The sequence below is a fragment of the Podarcis bocagei genome (genome assembly GCF_964188305.1).
Source record: "Podarcis bocagei genome assembly, chromosome: 16".
NCBI classification, from domain to species: domain Eukaryota; kingdom Metazoa; phylum Chordata; class Lepidosauria; order Squamata; family Lacertidae; genus Podarcis; species Podarcis bocagei.
The window spans coordinates 16,917,472-16,942,232 of record NC_138142.1 but is presented as its reverse complement, the minus strand read 5'-3'; the positions used below and the strand labels follow the sequence as shown (position 1 = coordinate 16,942,232).

At 46.8% G+C, this 24,761-nt stretch overlaps 1 protein-coding gene across 3 annotated transcripts in view; it reads left to right on the top strand.

Moving 5' to 3' along the window:
- The window catches only part of DEPDC5 (DEP domain containing 5, GATOR1 subcomplex subunit), a 55,339-nt gene that overhangs the window by 1,841 nt on the left and 28,737 nt on the right, over nt 1-24,761 (top strand). For all 3 annotated transcript variants that reach the window (XM_081174645.1, XM_081174646.1, XM_081174644.1), the window contains exons 4-22: nt 86-171; nt 1,069-1,152; nt 1,950-1,999; nt 3,040-3,109; nt 3,226-3,304; nt 3,697-3,758; nt 5,197-5,266; nt 5,930-6,002; nt 6,917-7,020; nt 13,489-13,563; nt 14,832-14,966; nt 15,616-15,677; nt 16,528-16,601; nt 17,164-17,233; nt 18,137-18,173; nt 19,482-19,602; nt 20,217-20,440; nt 23,421-23,627; nt 24,541-24,676. In XM_081174645.1, coding sequence (XP_081030771.1) covers nt 86-171; nt 1,069-1,152; nt 1,950-1,999; nt 3,040-3,109; nt 3,226-3,304; nt 3,697-3,758; nt 5,197-5,266; nt 5,930-6,002; nt 6,917-7,020; nt 13,489-13,563; nt 14,832-14,966; nt 15,616-15,677; nt 16,528-16,601; nt 17,164-17,233; nt 18,137-18,173; nt 19,482-19,602; nt 20,217-20,440; nt 23,421-23,627; nt 24,541-24,676 — 1,819 coding nt within the window. The remainder of the gene's footprint in view (nt 1-85; nt 172-1,068; nt 1,153-1,949; nt 2,000-3,039; nt 3,110-3,225; nt 3,305-3,696; nt 3,759-5,196; nt 5,267-5,929; nt 6,003-6,916; nt 7,021-13,488; nt 13,564-14,831; nt 14,967-15,615; nt 15,678-16,527; nt 16,602-17,163; nt 17,234-18,136; nt 18,174-19,481; nt 19,603-20,216; nt 20,441-23,420; nt 23,628-24,540; nt 24,677-24,761) is intronic.

The following is a 24,761-nucleotide window of genomic DNA, read 5'->3' as shown; positions in this document are numbered from 1 at the left end:
TGAGATCCAACGTGAAGTCTTTGCTGGGGTGACACAGTTGGAAGCCACCTTCTCTCAATCACCTAGGATTTCCTTCTTTTCGCAGAAACCATAAGTGTAGATCAGACTGTGGCACAGGTGTTCCGACTGAGACCCTACCAGGATGTCCATGTGAACGTTGTTGACCCAAAGGTATTTGTGGCACTGCAGCCTTTGCCCTGAGGCATTTCCACCTGGTCTGGTTCCAAGCATGTGGGGATTGTCTCCCAGCCCAAGTGGCAAAAGCAGGTTAATCTGCTCTGTGGAGGCATTTGAACACTTTTGCAAAGTTGCATTCTGCTGGGGTTCAGCAATTCTAGCAGGAGAGTAGCAGATCTCGGACTATGGCTGTATACTCCTTGCTGTAGGGCAGCCTGCCTTAGATGGATGCCTTTACATGCTCTGAGTACTTTCCTCATCAGCAACTACCTTGGGATGCCCCTGACCTCCTGTCCAGTGTCAGCCAGCTTGCCTTAGGGGTGTGCCTATGGTATCTGCCATATAAATAATGCCACCTGTGACTTTACTTGCCTAGTGTAAGAGAGGGTTGGCACAAAGAGAGTCACTAAGGACCTGGTAACACAGTTGTTTTTAAAATTTATTTAACAAGCTGCCTACTCAATTACAGGTGGTATACATAAAATATGATCCAAAACATAAACAGACTATACAAATAGCAGGCATATCAAAATACAGTTTAAAATAATGGTTTAAAAAACTAGTACTGTATACCTAAACTTAGCAGTTTTGCTATGGGGGATCATACATGCAGGTGTTTATCTGTCATAAAGCTTATTTTCTTTCATTTTTTTTGGTAAACTGCTTTGAGGTTGTTGGAGTTTTTTATTCAAGCGCTGTATAAATTTTCTGAAATAAATAATAATAATAAATAATAATAAATGAAAAGTTCTCTTCAGCTAAGTGGGGAGATCAGGGGAGCTTGTGCTTGTAATCAGGAGCCTACAGATTTCAGCGCCAGGCCTCCACAGGAGCAGAATGGGGCTCTCAAACACCTTAGCCATCAAGCTTCTCTGCTCCCCTCCTCTTTAGGAAGTGACCCTTGATCTGGTGGAGCTGACGTTCAAGGATCAGTACATCGGGCGTGGGGACATGTGGCGACTGAAGAAGAGCTTGGTGAGGGCCCTGCGTCTAATCTGGGAGGGAAAGTGCTCTTTGTTCATTCTCAGTTAGATAGTGATAGGCTCGACTTGGGAATCTGAGGCTGCTGCTCTGTCCATAAACTGGACAAATACTGACATTCGAATTTGTTACAGGACTGGGGCAATGTGAGACAACTGTGAGGGTTAAATTGGGTGGGGAACATCAGGCTGAATACGGCCCCCTGAGTTCTTTGTCTGGCCCTCAGAACCCTACCCTAGCCACGCCACTTTCCCAAGCTGCACACTTCACCAGCCCTGCCTGGCTTGAATGTGTCATTGAACTGTTATAATGTTCCTTCCTTGCCTAGAGGTGTGGCTGTAGAAGCCTCCGGATTTGGCATGGCAGAAATGTGGCCTGTTGTACGAATGAGAGAATCGCAACTATTGCTCTGCCTACTTTTGTATTTGGCCCCACTCTACTCCCAACCACTGGCATGTAGCCCTCAGGCAGTAAAAGGTTCTCACCAGTAATGTAGAACATGGGATGTTTTTTGGTTAGGGTCTGAGAGGATGGCAAAGAGAGGTGGGTTCTGGGCTGAAATAAGATGTGGTAGGAATAGAGGGCAAGCAGATGAGGCGATAGCGGATGAGAGCTTCTGGGCCTTTCATAAGCATGTTTACAAATGCAGCCGTGAGTGCTAGAAACCAGTTCCCCCCCTCTCTCTGATGTGCTCGGGTAAGAGGTTTGAAGAACAGTTGTCTCCTGCAAATTCACACTGCCTTGAGTTCTCATTCCCCCTCTTTTTCTGTTTTAAACCAAATGCCTGCTAGGTTGGCACATGTGCCTATGTCACTCAGAAGGTGGAATTTGCAGGTATTCGGTGAGTATCCAGTCACACTCCACACATACCCTTTGCTCCCTCTCCACAACTCTCTCTCGCTCTCTCCGAAGTGCTTTCTTTAGAAATCTGACTGTGCAGGCAATGGTTATGTTGCCCCCAAAGTAATAACACAGAACCGTAGAATTCTAGAGTTCAAAGGGACTTCTGGAGGTCCTCTGTTCCAACTCGCTGCTTGGTGCAGGAGCCTTGCAAACACAGCATGTGCGGGGAACTTTTGGTCCTCCAGATGTTGTTGAACTACAATTCCCATCAGCCCCAGCAAGTGATGACAGAGGACCTCCAACATCTCTTCCAGCTCTAGAATTTTGTGGTTCCAGTTTTGAGGTTTTAATAATAAGCAGAGCCGTTTGTATGCACCAGATAAATTGATTAATTGAAATTGAAATAATTGAAATACTTTATTGTCACTTGTACAACTTGTGTACAGTGAGATTACACGAGCACCCCCCACTCAGCTCTCTTAGTCTTAATTCCCCTTGTTTACTGATGCACACCCACTAAACCTGAAAGTCAGCTGCCCTGTTGTTATCCTTTCATTCAGCAGCCTAACAGCCCGCAGATAGAAGCTGTTCTTTACCCTGTTGGTGTGACTAATCATGCTTCTATGTCTTCTGCTTTAATCAGGCTGATGATATCATCAAGTTAAACATTGAGTTGCAGCTCTAGTAACAGCATTTTGGAAATTGATGCAAACATGCCCTTGAGGAGCTCTTGAGGCTCATGCATGTTCCAGGAAGTTTTTAGTGTCTGATGTTCTATTGTGTTTTTACTATTTTTTGTTGGGAGCTGCCCAGAGTGGCTGGGGCAACCTCGTCAGATGGGTGGCATATAAATAATAACTTATGATGATGGTGATGCACCTAAAAAGGCATTTCCTTTTTTGTTAACCCAAAGCCCAGGGACAGGGATCAGTCCTGGTGCTTTCACCTCCTGCCAATACAGCCCAGCCGGTAGCAACCCCAGTTTTCATGTCCACTATTTCGGAATGTGATAACGGATTCTCTTTGGCTTGCTTCTAGGGCTCAAGCAGGTGAACTTTGGGTCAAAAGTGAGAAGGTCACGTGTGGCTACATCAGTGAAGACACCCGGGTAGGCCTCTTTATTCCCCACCCTAGAGTTTTCTCTCTCCCCTTTTCAAGCATTTGTTCTACACTATCAAGCAGCAGCTAGAGCAGTAGTTTTTACTGTTTGTGTGTCTCTTGCAGGTTGTCTTCCGCTCAACCTCCGCCATGGTATATATCTTCATCCAGATGAGCTGTGAAATGTGGGATTTTGACATCTACGGTATGGAGAAATAGCCTTCCTGGAGATCTGCCCGTCCCACACCTGCTTTTAGCACTGTCCCTCCATGAGAGCTAATCCCACCTTGTTCTAACCTTGATTGGGTCGACAAGCAATGAGTCATCTCTTGTGACCAGTCAACCATGGTTTGTTACTGCAAACCTTGGTTTGTTTTCCAGTTGCCTTGTGACTCTGTAGCTTGACAAGCATCTTGGGTGGGTGTGTCCAAACAACGCTGAGGTTGCTCTGATGAACCAGCTTCCTCTGCAAATACGGCCCCTCTCCTGTTGAACAAACACCTGGTGGGAGGATCGTAGGTTGCAGTACCAATGCTCCTTTGAACAGAAATCACTCTTAGTCCCCGGCCCCCTGTTTTGTTATTCTTCCCTTTGCAGGGGACCTTTACTTTGAGAAAGCTGTGAATGGTTTCCTTGCTGATCTCTTCACCAAGTGGAAGGTAACTTTCTGTGTCTTCGACTGTAGCAATGGAATAAGAGTGTGCTTTTTACTTTGTGACCTTGGCTCATATTCAGGCCCGCTTGCAACTGGGGTAAGGAGGTGTTCCTACACTTCCTTACCCTCAATAGATATTTGAGCTTCCCCAAATGTAGATAAAACATAACCCAGATAGGAGGTTCCTTGGTGGAAGTTGCTGCCTGGTTATGGGACAATTGAATCTAAGGGGGGGGAAGGAACCTGGGGGAGTCCACAGGATGCTGTAATGCAGGGAACTCCCAATGTGAAGCTTACCTAGACATGATATACTCCCAGCTCCCATCAGCTGCAGCCAATGACTGAGGATGATGGGAGTTGTAGTTCCCCATCATCTGGGTGGCTCCAGGTTGGCAACCTCAGCTTGCAGGACCTTGGAGCATAGCATAGCAAAAAGATGTTTGTCCACTTGCTTACCGTATTTTTCACTCTATAACATGCACCAGACCATAACACGCACGTAGTTTTTAGAGGAGGAAAACAAGAAAAAAATATTCTAAACGAAATAGTGGATATATGATTTTTGTGGTTCATGCTGTGGCCACAGACATGTGATCTGACAGTGAGTTTGGAGTAGCCCAATGCAAAAATTCTGAGGATCCATGTGGATCCATGTTTTGTAACCACGGAGGAGGGAAGGAAGGGGAACCATGGATCCTCTGCTCACGACTGCAGCAGATCCCCCCCCCCGCCACCCGCAGGCATTCCCTCCATAACACGCACAGACATTTCCCCTTACTTTCTAGGAGGAAAAAAGTGAGTGTTATGGTGCAAAAAATACGGTATTTTTTTTTTTTTACGGAGAATTGTAGCAGTTATTCCAAAGAGACTTTGGATAAGTGACTTTCAAGTAAACGAAGAGCCATAACATTAGAAGGTAAAGAGAAGTCCAGTCCTGTCTTGACATTTGTCAGGTTTCTGAATAGATACTCCCATAGACTGAGTTTTTATTACACGTTCATTGCTGGATTTCCTCTGTAAAGCAGATATTAAAGAGCCTCATTTAGTGGCTGGAATGCTTTTACATTTTTCAGGCATGAGATCGGGGCTGCCTTCCATTCAGCTTTCTAGAGAAGAAGCTGTAATTGTTGTTTGGGGGCGAGAGTTGTCCTGTGTGTGCTTGAAAATGCCCTTGCCCTGGTAACATTCTCCTCAAAAAGTTACTCATAAAGCCTTAGGTTATGTCAGGAGGTGTTGGACTCTAACATGGTGTCAGATTCCTCTGACGTGGAGCCTGTCCTCATGGTTAGGTCATTCTTCATTGAGACCAAGACCGAAGCAGCATCGCCATTGATTGAAGCAGCTGTTTGTGTCTATGTGCATGCGCATGCAAGGGGGTCCCATGAGGGCTGTGACTGAGGCTTTGTGCAGAACATTCACCTCCTCCCTTTCCTCTTGGTCAGGAGAAGAACTGCAGCCATGAAGTGACTGTGGTCCTGTTTTCTAGAACGTTCTATGATGCCAAATCCTTGAGTGAGTAGCTACAAGATAAATGTTTCTCTTCCTCCTTGCTTGTAAGGGTACTGACATCTTCCTGCCTCTGTTCCTCTCTGGGACTTCCCTCTGTGTCTCCCACGCCCTCTGAGCTTTGAGCTGTTGCCTCAGTCACTACTCTGTGTAGCGGAAAGGGATGGTGGCCCTTGGTGGGTGTCTTCGGCAAGTGCTTTTGCAAGGAGTTGTATTACCGTACTTTTCCGTGTATAAAACGTCCCCATGTATAAGACACCCCCTATTTGGGGGAGCTCAAATTTAAGGAAATGTGGGGAGATGGCTCAGATTTGTTGAGCTTTTTTTAGGGGGGATTGCTGAAAATCCGCCTTTCGTCTGTCCCCTTGCTGGCAGAAGCTGCCAATCGCTTGCCCAATTGCCGCAGCATCAGCCAATCAACGCCAGCCCTTGACACAGCAACCAATAACACACCCAATAGCCACTGAAATCAAATGTCCACCCTATGCACTATCCATGTATAAGACGACCCCCACTTTTTAGCATAATTTTTAAATAAAAAAACCTAGTCTTATACATGGAAGAGTACAGTACTTTGAATATTGCAGGTCTGCAGAGAGGGGGGCTTGGGACAGATGCCTTTTGGGTGCTTCAGGGATGGTCTATACATCTTGCTGCTGTCTCTTGTAGATGAATTTCCAGAGACACAACGTGCCTCAATTCAGCAAGATCATGAAGGAAGATTCTATGAAGATTTTTACAAGTAGGTTTCCCATGCGGTCCTTCCATTGAGTATCTGTGGTCCATTTCCAGGTGTGTGTGTGTGTGTGTGTGTGTGTGTGTGTGTGAGAGAGAGAGAGAGAGAGAGAGAGAGGCACAACCACACACATATCACCCCTCATAATAGATCCAGTAACCTATATGGGGAAAACATGACAGTTGCTAAAGAACTGGAAGAATTCCATTCCTTTTCAACAATTGTTTTTTCTAAGCTAAAACCTGATGAGTTTACGTTTATGCAGGGAGTAACTGTTATGTCTTACTCTACGGTATCCCAGAAATTTTGTAAGGGTCCTAAGAAATCTGTATTTTGCAACTGAAATGTTTAATTTGGAAACTGACGGTTGGCTACAAAATAGACAACTTTCGCAGTATTTTGGAGGCCGAGGAGGATATAGATTGGGGTCCTTGAGGGACAACAAAAGCTCCATGACTGAAAGTTTTTGCTGAAATGTTTCTTAATTTTTAGTAGAAACTGCTTGGGTTTTTTTGCCTCATAACCTTGAGGACTAGCAACTTGCTGCTATCCTGGGGAATTTCCCCTGTATTGCAAGATGCTGAATTCGTGTTTGCAGATGTCTTTAACATTTGGGTTACATGTTAGTACCTTGGGAAGCAGGATTTGGATAAGTCCCCGCCAGAAAGTCCATTTTCCTAACTCTAAGCTCCCACAGGGAGGAGAGGGCTATCGATGGTTATTTGCCATGATGGCTGTGTTTCTGAGTACCAGTCACTGGAATCCACAGGCAGGGAGAGGGCTGGATTAGGTGAGCCATTGGCCTCATCCAGCAGGCTCTCCTTGCTCCCTTCCCTTTCTATCCTTAAGTCCTTACATTATCTGTAAAGTATTGTGCTGGTTCAGTTTCTCTCCTACTCAGTCCCAGCGCTTCCTTACAGGGTGGTGGTTCAGAACGAAAGACGAGAGGAGTGGACATCGCTGCTTGTGACTATTAAGAAACTCTTCATCCAGTACCCTATCCTGGTGCGTTTGGAGCAGGCAGGTGGGGCATTCTTACTATTTTTACTATATTATTCCTGATGGTTATTATTAGAATTTCAAAAAAGGTAGTATTCTAGATCTGGCATCAGTCAGAGCAATGAAAAAAATATTATTGTTGTTATTATTATTATTATTAATTTATACCCCATCCATCTGGCTGAGTTTCCCCAGCCACTCTGGGCGGCTTCCAATCAAGTGTTAAAAATAATACAGCATTAAATATTAAAAACTTCCCTAAACAGGCCTGCCTCCAGATGTCTTTTAAAGAGTAGATAGCTGCTTATTTCCTTCACATCTGAAGGGAGGGCGTTCCACAGGGCGAGTGCCACTACTGAGAAGGCCCTCTGTCTGGTTCCCTGTAGCCTCACTTCTCGCAATGAGGGAACCGCCAGAAGGCCCTCAGTGCTGGATCTCCGTGTCTGGGCTGAATGATGGGGGTGGAGACGCTCCTTCAGGTATACAGGACCGAGGCTGTTTAGGGCTTTAAAGGTCAGCACCAACACTTTGAATTGTGCTCGGAAATGTACTGGGAGCCAATGCAGATCTCTCAGGACCAGTGTTATGTGGTCCTGGCGGCCACTCCCAGTCACCAGTCTAGCTGCCGCATTCTGGATTAGTTGTAGTTTCCGGGTCACCTTCAAAGTAGCCCCACGTAGAGCGCATTGCAGTAGTCCAAGCGGGAGATAACTAGAGCATGCACCACTCTGGCAAGACAGTTCGCGGGCAGGTAGGGTCTCAGCCTGTGTACCAGATGGAGCTGGTAGACAGCCGCCCTGGACACAGAATTAACCTGCGCCTCCATGGACAGCTGTGAGTCCAAAATGACTCCAATGCTCTTGGAACTTGTCACAAGGCAGCCTTCCCCAAACTTCCCCCCCCCCCCAGATATTGTGAACTGCAATTTCCATCAGCCCCAACCACCACAGAGATTCTTTTATCAGCCGTAGCAAAATACGGCCATGCTGTCTTGGGTTGATGGGAGTTGTAGTCCAAATGTCGCAATAGGCCTTGAAGGGGCCAGATAGGTCTGCAACATGTACCAGGCTTGTTGTTGTTTTTTATTCTTCTACTGTGTATCAACATGGTCATTCAGTTTTGTGGTTTTTAAACTGTGTCTGTACTTGACTAGGAGCTCTAGGAAAAGGAGTGCTGAAGGGTGGGGTGGATAGGGAGAGCTGGAAAGCTGCAGTTGATGCCCCTCCCTCCCCCCCAACTTGAACGGCTTTGATTTTCATATATATATATATATATATATATATATATATATATATATATATATATATATATATATGCTTTCGTAGATTTTCACGGGTACAGGAATGTAGGTTTTGGTGTCTTCGGGTGTCTTCCCGTGTAAGAGTTGGGGTGTCTAGGCGACGTTTCGACGAGGTCTCACTCGTCATCTTCAGGCTGGTGCTTTCGGCTTCTTGTTACTAGAACAGAGCAGGATCTCAGTGTTTGAGTTCCTATAAATACTGTTGAGGGGGTGTGGTGTATAGCCTCCAACGTTCTGGGCAGAGAGGAAGTTCCTAGGTTAATGTGCCTTTTCTTCTTTTGTTCATTAATTACTTGAGGGATATCTTGAGTGATTACTTGAGTGATATACTGAGTACCACTTAGGAGGGTCATTAGGTGTGGATTAGTTGCTAAAGCTTTCGTGTCTTGACCTCTTGACCTTGTAAAGAGTTTTTCTGAGAAGATGGCTGTACTGCACTTAGTTGTGCTCTGGCTTGGCTTCGTGTATAGGGGCGAGCTGTGGTTTTGTGCCCTGTGCCAGCCAGATCTGTGTAGGGATTGCAGGGGGGTGCAGCATCCGGAGGTGCCACTATGGTTTGGCTACTGGATGGTGTCTGTAATTTATCTGTGGAGAGGGTCTGGGTTTGGGTCTGGTGTGGTTGATTGGAGATGGCGTTCTGTGTGCCTCTGGTTCTGGTGTCGGTTTTTGTGGGGAGGGCTAATTTCCAGATGTCTGGCAGGCGGGACGTGTCGTCACGCTTGTTCATGTTGTGAGGGTGTTTCTCTATCTCGATGGCTTCCATGATTATTCTCTTGTGGTGATGTTCCATGTTAAAGAGCAATTTGGAATCTGCAAAATTAATTTCGTGTCCTGTTTCTTTCATGTGTTGGTAAAGAGAGGAAGTTTTTTCTTCTTTTTTGACGGCATTCTTGTGTTAATAAATGCACGTATCGCAGAACACAAGAATGCCGTCAAAAAAGAAGAAAAAACTTCCTCTCTTTACCAACACATGAAAGAAACAGGACACGAAATTAATTTTGCAGATTCCAAATTGCTCTTTAACATGGAACATCACCACAAGAGAATAATCATGGAAGCCATCGAGATAGAGAAACACCCTCACAACATGAACAAGCGTGACGACACGTCCCGCCTGCCAGACATCTGGAAATTAGCCCTCCCCACAAAAACCGACACCAGAACCAGAGGCACACAGAACGCCATCTCCAATCAACCACACCAGACCCAAACCCAGACCCTCTCCACAGATAAATTACAGACACCATCCAGTAGCCAAACCATAGTGGCACCTCCGGATGCTGCACCCCCCTGCAATCCCTACACAGATCTGGCTGGCACAGGGCACAAAACCACAGCTCGCCCCTATACACGAAGCCAAGCCAGAGCACAACTAAGTGCAGTACAGCCATCTTCTCAGAAAAACTCTTTACAAGGTCAAGAGGTCAAGACACGAAAGCTTTAGCAACTAATCCACACCTAATGACCCTCCTAAGTGGTACTCAGTATATCACTCAAGTAATCACTCAAGATATCCCTCAAGTAATTAATGAACAAAAGAAGAAAAGGCACATTAACCTAGGAACTTCCTCTCTGCCCAGAACGTTGGAGGCTATACACCACACCCCCTCAACAGTATTTATAGGAACTCAAACACTGAGATCCTGCTCTGTTCTAGTAACAAGAAGCCGAAAGCACCAGCCTGAAGATGACGAGTGAGACCTCGTCGAAACGTCGCCTAGACACCCCAACTCTTACACGGGAAGACACCCGAAGACACCAAAACCTACATTCCTGTACCCGTGAAAATCTACGAAAGCAAATATCTCACCTCTACGGGGAGGAAACCTTCCAGCTGACAAGAACCTACGAGAAACTAGAAATCCGAAGAGCCACCATCTTATGTGATCTCTTGTTCCTACGCAACTGCCGAGACAACAACTTAATTCCCACATGCTTCCAACTTAAATTCCACTCTAAAACCCCAGCTACCGAAAGGATCCTGAAACGAACTGAACTATCCCTAATCAGAAACGAACTACATAAGAAAAGATACCTACTAAACCAAACCAACAAAGATCTGCTCACTCTTCACCTCAAACTCTGTAACAAAATCCACCCTGCACTCTGGGACAAATGCAAACAACTAGCCGTTTGGAGAGCTGAAACAGAGTCCTCACATAAGACAGACATACACACCAACAAACTCCACAAACTAGAGAAACGCCAGAAGCCCAGCCACCCTCCACAACAACCCATGAAACAAACAGTACATAACATATCAGACAGGATCCTCACCTCAACTGAAACCAAAGTACTCTCCAAAGGTTTCAACTTTGCAGTCGCCCCGAGACGCATCCCCACGGAAAACATCATATGCGGAGTCGAAGCTAGCCTAACCAAAATCAACCCAGATGAAGCCAATAAAATCAGACTTGAAGTCACCAACATCCTCTGCTCCAGCAAACCACCCAGAAGCAATTTACACAAAGAAGAACAGAAAGCACTCACCAACCTGAGGAAAGACAACAACATAATCATTCTCCCAGCAGACAAAGGTAATGCCACTGTTGTGATGAACACATCGGACTACCAAGCAAAACTATCAAATCTACTCCAAGACCCTACCTACCAACCTATAAAAACAGATCCCACCACCTATCTGGAAAAAACCACCAAATCCAAAATAAAAGCCTCTCCTATCAGTGAAGAAATCCAGCTAAGAATCATCCCCAGAGAAAAATCATCCAGATGCCCCAAACTCTACGGTCTCCCCAAGATACACAAAGAAGGAACACCACTCAGACCAATAGTCAGCTCCATAGGCTCACCTCTACAAAATCTCGCTAAATTTCTCGCTAAGCAACTTCAGCCCTATGCAGAATCTATCGCTTCACACGTTACAAACTCCTTCCAGTTCATAGAAACAATAAAGAAGCAAAACCTACATCCCGATGACCTACTTGTGAGCTTCGATGTTGTATCTCTCTTCACACAAGTGCCCATTAATGAAGCCTTGACAGCCATTCAAAACAAATACAATCCCCCCGAATACATCCTGGACCTGACCAACCACTGCCTAACCAACACGTACTTCATCCACAATGGACAAAGATACAAACAGATAGAAGGAGCACCTATGGGATCACCCCTCTCACCGGTCATCGCAAATCTGTACATGGAACACTTTGAAACCAATGCTTTAGACAAGTCAGAACACAAACCCAAACTTTGGCTCAGATATGTTGACGACACCTTTGTAATTTGGCCACACGGGAAGGAAAAACTAGATAGCTTCCTCACACATCTCAACAGCCTACACCCCAAAATACAATTCACTATGGAAATAGAAGCCAACAACCAACTTCCCTTCCTTGACGTCCTAATCTACAAAAAACCTGATGGCTCCCTAGGACACACTATCTACCGGAAAAAAACACACACCAACCGCTACTTACATGCACAATCACACCACCACCCTGCACAAATAAACTCCGTAGCCAAGACTCTCATCTCCAGAACCAAACGCCTGGCTGACAAAGACCACTTGACAACTGAGTTACAGAATCTCTCAAATGTGTTAATCGCCAACGGATACCAGCAAAACAGGGTTACGAAGCTAATCCAAAAAGAAACACCCCCCAAAAACCAAGACACAGAAGAAAACAATGGCATGGCCCTCCTTCCTTATATCAAGGGCACTACAGATAAAATTAGCAAAATCCTCCATAAACACAATATCAAAACAGCCCTTTGCACCAACCAAAAAATAGCCAATATCCTCAGAAACCCAAAAGATAAAATCCAGTTAGAAAACCAAGGGGTCTATGAAATACCCTGCAAAGTCTGCCCAGCCACGTACATTGGACAAACAAACAGACGAATAAATGCACGTATCGCAGAACACAAGAATGCCGTCAAAAAAGAAGAAAAAACTTCCTCTCTTTACCAACACATGAAAGAAACAGGACACGAAATTAATTTTGCAGATTCCAAATTGCTCTTTAACATGGAACATCACCACAAGAGAATAATCATGGAAGCCATCGAGATAGAGAAACACCCTCACAACATGAACAAGCGTGACGACACGTCCCGCCTGCCAGACATCTGGAAATTAGCCCTCCCCACAAAAACCGACACCAGAACCAGAGACACACAGAACGCCATCTCCAATCAACCACACCAGACCCAAACCCAGACCCTCTCCACAGATAAATTACAGACACCATCCAGTAGCCAAACCATAGTGGCACCTCCGGATGCTGCACCCCCCTGCAATCCCTACACAGATCTGGCTGGCACAGGGCACAAAACCACAGCTCGCCCCTATACACGAAGCCAAGCCAGAGCACAACTAAGTGCAGTACAGCCATCTTCTCAGAAAAACTCTTTACAAGGTCAAGAGGTCAAGACACGAAAGCTTTAGCAACTAATCCACACCTAATGACCCTCCTAAGTGGTACTCAGTATATCACTCAAGTAATCACTCAAGATATCCCTCAAGTAATTAATGAACAAAAGAAGAAAAGGCACATTAACCTAGGAACTTCCTCTCTGCCCAGAACGTTGGAGGCTATACACCACACCCCCTCAACAGTATTTATAGGAACTCAAACACTGAGATCCTGCTCTGTTCTAGTAACAAGAAGCCGAAAGCACCAGCCTGAAGATGACGAGTGAGACCTCGTCGAAACGTCGCCTAGACACCCCAACTCTTACACGGGAAGACACCCGAAGACACCAAAACCTACATATATATATATATATATATATATATATATATATATATATATATATATATATATATTTCAATATTTATATATTGCACTTGGGTGTAAAATATCACAAGGTGGCGTGCGACCTAAAAAAACCATAGAGAAAGCAGTTATGAAATATCAGAACACTCCAGCAAAAGCTGGGATTAGACAAATCCCTTCCGGTGCTGAAAGCAGCATGGCTGTCTGAATATCAGCTGCTGAGAATCACTGCTGGGAAGAGCGCTGCTGCTGTGCTTATGGGCTTCCCAGAAGAGGCATCTGGTCTTCCGCAGTGAGAACAGGATGCTAGACTACATGGGTCCCCTTTGGCCTGTTCCAGCTCTCCTTATGCTCCTAATTCATTAGGCAAATAAATAATAAAAATGGGCTTTAAATATTATAGCTGACATCTCTTTCTCCTTTTCTCCTTTCTCCTTCGTCATTAACCCTCTAGAGGGCTTTCCTCCAGGGTGCAATTCCACCTCCGCTCAAGGAAATTATTTGGAAGCCATAAACCTCTCCTTCAATGGTGAGTAGAGGGAAAAACATCTTGTTACCACTCTAGCACTAAGGAGCCTTCTGTACACAGGCAGTGACCTGGCTCCTCCTCACACAAATGTCATCTGTTCTTACAGGATAGATTGGATTGGAAAGGCCAGTAACTAGCACAGTTCTGACTTAGGGGATAATTCAGTGGCATTCAAAGTTTCTGTCTTCAGGGGGATTTCTACCTTGTTGATTTATCTGCCAAGAAACCTCTGAGCATTTGCCATGAAATTCCTTCATGCTGCTGAGGACTCTTGTTTTATTTCTAGTGCACATGCTCTGTGACTGTGGGACGCTAGCCTAGCCTGGTGGGTTGTGAACTGAGAGTGACCAATAGGAGGCACCCAATACTTACCTGAGTCTACACCAACCTTCCCCAATCTGGTGCCCTCTGGGCTACAGCTTTCATCAGCCCCAGCCAGCGTGGCAACTTTGTCTGCGTCTCACAAACAGCCCCCAATCCTCTTCTGTACATAAACACACACACACTTTTTTGGGTTGGTGGTGAATGACCTTGGAAATGCAGGAGGAGATTTTTTTTGACCCACCTCTAGTATAACTGTTGAGGGTCTTCATTAGTAAAACCAGCAGATTCCTGACTCCAACGGATTGAATATCCAGTTCAGGACTTTTTAACTGTCTCAAACAAGTTTCTGTAAGCTGGTGAATTGCACGTTGTTGTTGTTTACCTGCCTTCACCCTAAGGTCCCAGGTCCTCAATTAAAACTTAATATTTAAAAAAAGAACCAGTTTAAAGCACCTTACAAAGTTCACATCTGAACTTTTAGCAAGCTGTTGTTAATGAGAGCAAATTGTCCCTTGATAGGCATATTATAGGGACGCGGGTGGCGCTGTGGGTTAAACCACAGAGCCTAGGGCTTGCTGATCAGAAGGTTGGCGGTTTGAATCCCCGAGACGGGGTGAGCTCCCGTTGCTCGGTCCCTGCTCCGGCCAACCTAGCAGTTCGAAAGCACCTCAAAGGGCAAGTAGATAAATAGGTACCGCTCCGGCGGGAAGGTAAACGGCGTTTCCGTGCGCTGCTCTGGTTCACCAGAAGCGGCTTAGTCACGCTGGCCACATGACCCGGAAGATGTACGCCGGCTCCCTTGGCCAATAAAGCGAGATGAGCTTCACAACCCCAGAGTCGTCCACGACTGGACCTAATGGTCAGGGGTCTCTTTACCTTTACCTTAGGCATATTATGTGTAAAAGATTGCATGTCCTTTTGCTTCTGACTTTTCCTGCTTTTAGTGTTCGACAAGCATTACATCAATCGAAACTTTGACCGGACGGGGCAGATGTCCGTAGTCATCACGCCTGGCGTGGGAGTCTTCGAAGTGGACCGTCTCCTCATGATCTTGACCAAGCAGCGCATGATAGATAATGGTAAAATGGTCTTAGCGGCAGGCAGTGGGAAAGGGCTGTGTAGTTCAGTGGGGAGAGTAGCCTCTTTGCAAGCAAAACCTCCCCGGCGGCATTTTCCAGGGAGGACCTGGGAAGAAGAAAGACTCCTTGCCTGTAACCCTGGAGAGCGGCTCCCTGCTGATGTCCACCAGATGTGGGGCCCTTCTCCAGATGTTGTTGGTCTCCAGTTCCCATTAGGCCCTGCAGCCAAGCATGGCCAGTGATAAGGGATGGTGATGAGTGTTGCAGTGCAGCAACATCTGGTTCTCCATTGCTGGGGACTCTGAGCCGGGTGGACAAGCAGCCTGACACTGCCACATAAGCTTCCTATCTGTGTTTTTTCTCACTTTAGAGCATCTCCAAAATATAGAGATGACCTCTTTTTTTAGGCGTAGCGTTGAGAGTTGGGCCGTTTGGAAAACCAGATGGCGAAATCCTTTTGTTTAAGAAGCATCTTAAGTGATGGGTGACCAAGCGGGAAAGCTTTTCATTGCTGGTCTATGAGTGGCAAGGGGAGGGGCCAGATCCAAGCCCTCCCCTCTCTGCTGTGGACCTTCCTTGTCCAGCACCAGGACAGCACATGGCTATTAACAAACTCATCTTCCTCACCCTGCTTTGCTTGCTTCTGTAGGGATTGGGGTGGACTTGGTGTGCATGGGAGAGCAGCCCCTCCACGCCGTGCCCCTCTTCAAGGTAAGGCCCGTGGGGTCGTATGCCTGTTTTCTTTCTTCCTCCACCTCTGCCGCACCTGCCTGCTAGCTGTTTCCCTCCTCCAGCTGATTCTTGTGCCAGAAAAAATCCAAACAATTAAATAGAAAGCCATAATTTTGCTTCCACACTACCGGCTCTTCAATTAAAGCACATCCTCTAGTAAGGGCTGAGTACATAGGGAAATAAAAGAGACTGGAGGTGGGGGTGGCAGGAAGGAAAAGGTATGGGAAAGGAACAAAGTGCTGAACACCTGCACCTGCCTAATTACCAAAAGCCAGGCTTGTTTCCAGGATGCCTGTTAGCCTCTATCTTTCTCCAAACTATTGAGGATTAGGAACTTTCCCCTCCTAAATCAGACTCCCTCAACATGGCGCCATTCAGATGTTTGGGGCTATAATTCTCATCTGCCCCAGCTAGGTTGGCTGTATGATTCCCAGGACTGGTGGGTAGTGCAAAGCATCTGGGGGGCACCAGGTTGAGGGAGGCTGTTTTAAATGTAGGCTAAAAAAATCTGGACCACCGGCTTCTGGGTTGAATCCAATGATTTCTGCTCCCATAACTAAAACTTCTCCCTCCTGTACCCTCCCAGATCTGCTCTGGGGGAGGATAAGGGAACCCTCAGGGCATATATGGGGGGGTGCAAGGGGTATGCTGTAGGGAGGAGAGAATGTTCTGCTGGATTCATGACTTCTTTGGCTGCAACCCTCTGTATCCAGTGCCAGATTCCTTTCTTGCAACCGTCCATTCCTGTGGATTCCCAGAATGCAGTACAAACTAGCTGCAAAAAGCATCCAGTTAACATGGTGCCTTTTCCAAACTCTTATTCTCTTAGCTGCACAATCGCTGCAGTCCTGGGGACTCTCGCTTGGGAGATGACTACAATATACCACACTGGATAAACCACAGGTGGGTGTTTGAAGTTGGAACTGTTGCAGCCAAGGCTTCACCTTGGGCAATGCTCACATGGGTCTTCCCTCTCTGCTTTTGGTACTTGAGAATTCTCTCTGCTCTCCCTCCCCTCTCAAACCTCAGCCCTGGGCAGTCTTGTCCTCAGCCTCCACTGAGTCTGCTCTGGTGTTGCTTCGAATCCCTGTATTCCTGCATTGCTTTTCTCCTTAAAACATGGAAGGGGGGTAGTTTTGTTCCCCCCTGATCTCAGCTTGTCATTACATGTGAATCGGAGATTGTGGGTTACAACAAACTGTGGCTAGTTTAACAAGCCAGATCCAGAAACCATGGTCTGAAGTTGAACTGTTTTGAACATGGTCAGTTTGTTGTAACCTGCAGCCTTTGGTTTATTAAGATCAGGTTGGAGATGAAATGCTACCACCGAGTCAGAAAGGAGATGGAGTGAATGTGCAAACCTGAGTCTCCCTTGGGCTTGATCCAGTTTGTGTGTGTAGTCGCCAAACCATGGTTTAGTGTTACATGCAAACAGAGCCATTGTCTTTCTTCTTCCCTTTTCCAGTTTCTACACCTCCAAAAGCCAGCTCCAGTGTAACAGCTTCACTCCACGGATCAAACTGGCTGCCAGGAAAGTAAGTGGGCTCTGTTAAGATGGGACTGCCAACCTTTTTTGGGGTGGGGGCAGTGGGCACATTAGGAAGTTGCAGTAGTTACTAAACAGCTGTGTAAAAAAAGGATGAGCTAGGACAAGCAGGAAGAGCAAACCATCTGTCATGCCTTGTTGATTTTTGAGGGGATATTTCCTGAGACCTTTTGTGGGCGCCATAGGAAGTACCGGTGGGCTCACTGACACCTGTGAGTCTTACTTTGGCAGTTCCTGATAGAAGAGCATTTTCCTTGACTCACTTCCTCTCCCCACACCCTTTAGCCAAGTCATGTTGTCATAGTGGGCAGCTTTCCGAGTTCCGCATTGGTATGGGGTGGGGGGAACCTCAGCCATCAGGGGTGATCTTTATTCATTTACTTTGGCTGATGCATGAAATGTAGCAGATGCTTCTCTGTAAAAATGCAGTCGCCACAGGCAATTTCAACCTTGCACAATTGAAAGCTGGCTGGTTGAAGTTGCGTGAAATAATTGCATGCATGGTGGAGACCTTAAAAGCTCCATTTGCACCAGGTTTTCCCAGCACAGAAATTACTTTTAAGCTCTGCGCCGAGCTTACTGGGCTCTAGGAGTCTGTTTCTCGACCTTGCTTGAAATGTAAGGAAAGTCGCATGGGGGTGGTTCATATGCAACATGTCCCCCCCAAATGCATTTGTACTGAAGGCTTTTAAAACAGTAAGAGTTCACGAAGCTCTTCAGTGTGAGATATTTGAGGGGGTGTGTGTGTGCATTGGGTGACTGCATGACTTGTCAGAATATTCCTGGTCTGAATCTTATTGCTTGTAATGCAGTGACCGTTCCATGGCCAAAACTAACTTAAGTTTCCAATGCTTTCTTTCCTTTGCCATTTTTCGTGCCGCTTGGATTCCAGCCGCAGAGTGAAAAACTGAAAAGCAGCAGGGATGCCTGTGAGTAGTCATCCCAGGTTGTTATTGTGAAAGGGTCCTACCTCCATTGATCGTTGACAGATTGGGTTTATATCCTCCAAGGTGGCAGACACGTCTCTCCTCCTTCCCATTTTATCCTCACAACAACCCTGCAAGACAGATTCAGCTGACAGGCAGGGAACCGGCCCAAGGTCACCCAGTGAGCTTTGTGGCTCAGTGGGGATTTGAACCCTGGTCTCCCAGGTCCCAGTCTGACACCCTAACCACTACTCCACGCTGGCTGTTAGAGGCAGTCAATGCCTCTGAGCACCCATTGCTGGGAATCCCAGGTGGGGAGATAGCTGCTGTTGCTTTCAGGCCCTGCTTCCAAAGAGGCATCTGATTGGCCACTAGGAAAACAGGAAATTGGACCCACATAGGTCACCTTTCGTCTGTCCCAACAGGGGAAATTATTTTTTTTATTAAAGATTTTCTTGATTTACAAAAGTGTGTGCAATGTCTCTCTCTCTCACCTCAGAGCCTAGGACTTGCCGATCAGAAGGTCGGCGGTTCGAATCCCCGCGACGGGGTGAGCTCCCGTTGCTCGGTCCCTGCTCCTGCCAACCTAGCAGTTCGAAAGCACCTCAAAGTGCAAGTAGATAAATAGGTACCACTCTGGTGGGAAGGTAAACGGCGTTTCCGTGCGCTGCTCTGGTTAGTCATGCTGGCCACGTGACCCGGAAGCTGTACGCCGGCTCCCTCGGCCAATAAAGCGAGATGAGCGCCACAACCCCAGTCGGCCACGACTGGACCTAATGGTCAGGGGTCCCTTTACCTTTAACATTTTTACAAATCAGTTTCATTTGTTGAGATATTAGGAAGAAAAGGGGAAAGGGGGGGGAAAGATGGGGGGAAGATGGGTGGGGGTGGGTTCGGGTGGCGATGTTTCTATTTTACTTACTATTCGTAGGGTTTGGTGTCAGCGTTGCTCGTGCAGGTTCTTTGCTGTTCACTTGTGTTCCTTTGGTGGTGAGAGAGGTTGGGGTTGGCCTAGAGTGTGGTTGTTCATTTGTGGTTGGCTGTGGTGGTCTTTGTTTTCATGTGTGAGTGGGGTGGGTGGGTGTTTTGGATCAGGTTAGCCATATTGATTTGGATACTGATGGTGGATTTTTGTCATTGTCTTGTTGGGCTGTGTATGTGATAAAGGGGAGCCATACCGGGGTGAAGGTGTCTTCTTCTATTTGTCAGCCGGCGAAATTCTCACGCTGATATTATACCGTTTTGCCCAAGAACGGAGACCAGGTTCTTAAAAGCTGCCCCAGTCAATAACGTGCTGTTACTGCCTTCCAGCTTTGGGAGCCCCGAAAGAGACAGAGAACGCTCTCCCCATCCAAGTGGATTACGATGGTTACGACGCCCAGGTTTTCCGGCTGCCGGGGCCATCCAGAGCTCAGCGTTGTCCCATCTTCAGGTAAAGAAGTTTGCGAGGCAACGAGCCAAATTGGATGGTGTGCTTGTGAGCCATTACCTAACGAATCTGGAGCAGCCTTTGCAAAGGAGGGAGTGTAGATCAACACACACACACACACACACACACTTCCCCATCAGCTTCACACTTCTGCTGGACCTCCAGCCTGCATCTGCTGTTTTAACCATGAGCTCCATCAAAGTACACCTGGAATTCCCCATTTCTTCTTCCTTTTTTTTAAAAAAACCTTCATAATCAGCTTACTGTGATTGGTTAATTCAGGGGTGGGGAACCTTTTTTTTACTCTGAGGGCCACATTCCCTTCCGGGCAGCTTGCTGAGGGCCATGTGCAGAGAAGCAAATGCTACATTTGTCGATGTAGGCTTATTTCTGAACACTTAACACCATCAAAGTTTTCAGGAGCACATCTCAGCCAGGAAAAAATGCTTAGGATGCAAATCAGGGCCCGCATGGCCTGGGGAGCATTCCAAGGGCCAGGTAGAGATTCTGTGAGGGCCACATTTGGGCCCCAGGCCTGTTAAGTGACAAAAGGTCTTTGTGACATGACTGGAGCTGGGCCTCTGCCCTCCCTTCCACCTGGTGCTTTTTGCCAGCAGGTCTGTCCGGGAACGAGAGAGCCGCCCCCGGAAAAGCTCCAGCTCCTACGACGTCTCCTGCAGTCCTTCCCTGCAGAGCCGGCCTTTGCCCCTGGAAGAGGTGAGGAGCCAGGCATCGGACGACAGCTCCCTGGGCAAGATCTCCAACATCCTGATGATCCCCCGCCAGCACCTCCACCTCCAGTACGAAGTCAGCAGCTCCTTGGGCTACACCAGCACCCGAGGTCAGGATGAGGCCTGATGTGAAGCGGGAGCATTTCATTCCTTTTGAACGTATCGTCATTTCATTTCTTCCTGTGGATTATTTCATTAGACGTTGCCTGCATGTGTCACCTCCCAAAACATACAGGTTTCAGAAAAAAAGAACATATTTTTTAAGGGGGAAGGCGGCATTTGAAATAAAAAATTATACAGGCAATTCTCATTTTGCACGGGGGTTACATTCTGGACGTAACCCCCGTGTCGGCAGAGCAAGCGTGAGCCCACTCTGTCCCTTTTCGTGTCCTTATGAGGTTTTTGTGCTACTTCTGGGTTCAACGCTGTGCACATGTGCCCAATTGTGCATCATTCAGACATGCCTAAACCAGTCGTTGCCTGTAATTGTTTTGGTTCAGACCATGGAACCCTTTACAATGATCGACAACGCATCCGTTCCCTCTTAGAATGCTTTATTATTAAATCAGTAAATTTCATAGTTGCATCCTGTATTTCTTTACTGGCGATTATTACAACTTATCCTTTGTGGGTTAAACCACAGAGCCTACGACCTGCCAATCAGAAGGTTGGCGGTTCGAATCCCCGCAACGGGGTGAGCTCCCATTGCTCAGTCCCTGCTCCTGCCAACCTAGCAGTTCGAAAGCATGTCAAAGTGCAAGTAGATAAATAGCTACTGCTCCGGTGGGAAGGTAAACGGCCAATAAAGCGAGATGAGTGTCGCAACCCCAGAGTCGGTCACGACTGGACCTAATGGTCAGGGGTCCCTTTACCTTTACCTATCCTTTATATACAGTGGTGCCTCGCAAGATGAAATTAATTCGTTCCGCAAGTTTTTTCTTCTTGCGAGTTTTTCGTCTTGCGAAGCACGGTTTCCCATAGGAATGCATTGAAAATCAATTAATGCGTTCCAGTGGAGACCGTCCGGGGACAGAGGGGAAGCGCCGCGGGCCTTCCCCTCTGTCCCCGGACCTGTTTTAAAGCAAGGGAAGGGGCAGCGAGGAGAATCGCTTCTTCCCGTTGCCGCCCCTTGGTTCAAAAGGGGCCCGGGGACAGAGGGGAAGGCGCGCGCGCTCCTTCCCCTCTGTCCCCGGAGATTGCGGGGCTGGCAACGGGGAGAAGCGATCTTCTCCCCGCCTCCCCTTGCTTCAAAAGAGGTCCGGGGTGCGGGGGCAAGCTTCGTTTTGCGAAGCAAGCCCATAGGGAAATTCGTCTTGCGAAGCAACTCGAAAACGAAAAAACCTCTCGTCTTGCGAGTTTTTCGTCTCGCAAGGTGTTTGTCTTGCGGGGCACCACTGTATATAAAACCCTTACTTTTCCTTTCATTTCTCTCCCCCCCCCCCGCCCCCAAAACCTGTTTGTAGATTGTTCTGAACTGTCTCCAGAGAGGCCTCCTCACTTCCTGAGCCAGCCTTCATCCCCTTGGCTCATGGCACCCCTCCTATCTCACCTGCTCTGTCTTAAGTGCCCTTGTCCTCCTTCTCCAAATAACAGCACGTGGAGTGGGCGGCCTATTTCTCTGGCCCACTTATCAAATCATTTAAGGAGGTCAGCATAGTTGGGGAGCCCCTTGGGGACCCCCCCTTACAGCTTCAAACTGTGGAAAAATTAGCGGCTGTTTTCCCAAGCGGATTTATTGTCTTATCATAGCAGCTTCTTTTTTAGGAACTCCCTATTAAAACATCCCTGTGAGGTCCAGCATTCTCAGGGGTTAGGTAGAGAGCTGGACTTGTCTAGAGGGACTTTAAGATTCAAGCGACCTTGAGCAGGTGGTTCTTTCTCAGCTTCAGGTACCTAAAGCCTCACCGTGGCATTTTGAAGGCAAAAATATATAGTGAGAAGAAGCTAAAGGTCTTGTTTCTTGCCGCTGCTTTTAGTTTAATTGTTGGTTATTGTAATCTTGCATTTATTTTAATCTTTTGCAAGCTGATTTGGGTGGTTCCCTTTCGGAGGAGGTAAATAGAGTGCACATTTGTGCATGCATACACATCGTCGTCTAATAACTGGCCTGAAATCAGAGATCTTTGATTGAAAAAGTCATCTGTGGACAGCCAAAGAACTGCCTGTGTTAAGACTGGTGCTTTCACTAAAATAATTCCAATTAAGTTAATTCACTGAATTGGTTCAAAAGTATCCGAATTGCCCCTGCGAGTAGTTCCTATGTTTTCCGGTAAAGTGAACATGAATTAAGTTCCCTTTGCAGTGGACCTTTCTGTGATTTTAAATTCAATTTAGTTTTGTAGCCATTACATTTACCATTTTTACCAGTTTGCAGAGTTATGCTGCTGTGTAAGATTAAAGGTTGCAAGGGAAAATAAATACGACAATCATTCATGTTTAATAATAATAGGAAAAAAAGATGCTAAAGAGCACTAAGTAATTAAACAGCACCCTCTGGACTTAATGATTTTTCTTATTTCATAAAATTGATTTTTTTAAAAAAAAAAACACAACTTGGTTTGTTAAAAACAAACCAATCTCAAAGCGGTTTAAGATCATTAGTAAAAACAATTTAAATGTTCAGAAAGGTAAAACCAGCAATAAACTGAAAGCACATCAGCCATTCTAGACATCTGGGTAGGCTCAATAGGCAGGGAGTTCCAAAGTGCAGGTGCCGCCATGCTAAAACATAGATGAACTTCGGTATGTTGCCTTCAAGATGGGTCCTCCTCTCCCCCCACTTTTGCGTGGGCTGGCAGAGCAAAGATGTTTACATTCCTGAGTCAGAAATGCCACCCACCATTCCTGCCCCTCAATGGGGCACAATCTCCTCTGAAGCTGTTCAGAGTAAGCCTTGTTGGGGTTAGTGGGCGCTGTGCAAAAGCACCCTGTTTGTGCCCAGTGGATTCAGTCTGTCCGTTTCCCATTACAGTCCCACCCACCCAAAAAAATCTGTGTGGGGCATGGGTCTTAACTGGCTGCTTGGTAGGTTCCTTTTGTGCCTGTCGGATTCTCCCAATTGACGGGAAGTTTTTGTTGTCGTCATTTCAGATGCCCTTGAGAATATGATGGAGTCCCAGCAGCGAGACTCCAGTGCCCCAGGGAGATTTCACGTCGGGAGTGCCGAGTCCATGCTGCACATCCGTTCAGCTGGGGGCTATGCGCCGCAGAGGGCCCTCATCAACCCCTTTGCCCCCTCCAGGATGCCCATGAAACTCACATCGAACCGGAGGCGCTGGATGCACACCTTCCCCGTGGGTAAGGAGACGGAAGGCTACTAGCCACTTATTGTGGCAGAATGATTATTTGGGACTGCAGCTTCCACCGACTCTAGCCAGCATAGCCATGTTAGCTGAGGCTGATGGAAGTTTCAGCTCAGAACATCTGGAAGTTACTAGGCTTGGGGATGCTAGGCTGGATCAGGGTTTCCCAAACTTGGGTCTCAAGCTGTTTTTGAACTACAACTCCCATCATCCTTAGCTAGTGGTCAGGAATGATGGGAATTTTACAGCGGTAGCTCGGGTTACAGATGCTTCAGGTTACAGACTCTGCTAACCCAGAAATAGTACCTCGGGTTAAGAACTTTGCTTCAGGATGAGAACATAAATCGTGCGGCGGCAGCGGGAGGCCCCATTAGCTAAAGTGGTCTTCAGGTTAAGAACAGTTTCAGGTTAAGAACGGACCTCCAGAATGAATTAAGTTCTTAACCCGAGGTACCACTGTAGTCCCAAAACAGCTGGAGACTGAGACCGTGGGTTAGATGAACTCTTGGCCTGGTCCAGCAAGGTGCTTCTCATGTTTGGTTCAGGCTATTCATGTGAAAGATTGCACCCCTTTGGCAAACTGCACATTTTTATTTTTATTTTTTAAAATAATATTTATTACTTTTCCAACAATTTAAACACTACAAAAAAAGAACAATACAATACAGAAACACTACATAACACTAACACACTAAACTAACAAAACAAAACAAAAACAGGCAAACTGCACATTTTTAGACTGTGGCAGGAACAGCTCAGGGGACGCAATGCAAACTCGGCCACCTCTGTGTTCGATTTGGTGGGAAATTGCTGCTTCAGATGCAATCTTGTGGCGTGGAGAGTCAGTGTGGAGCGTGGGAGGAGCTGGTTGGCAAATCAAGTGATAACTGAATCATGTGCTTGGGCAGGTCCTTCTGGAGAAGCCATCCAGATCCACCACCAGACGCGTCAGAACATGGCTGAGATGCAGGGCAGTGGGCAGAGGGACTGGACCCACTCCTCTGCAGAACTGCTGGAGCTGGCCTATCACGAGGCAGCTGGGAGGTGAGGCTGCCCAAAGGGAACACATAGGGGCGCTTTCCCCTAAACTTACAACCAAAAGTGGGTCTCGTTGATGGAGCTTTCAGGC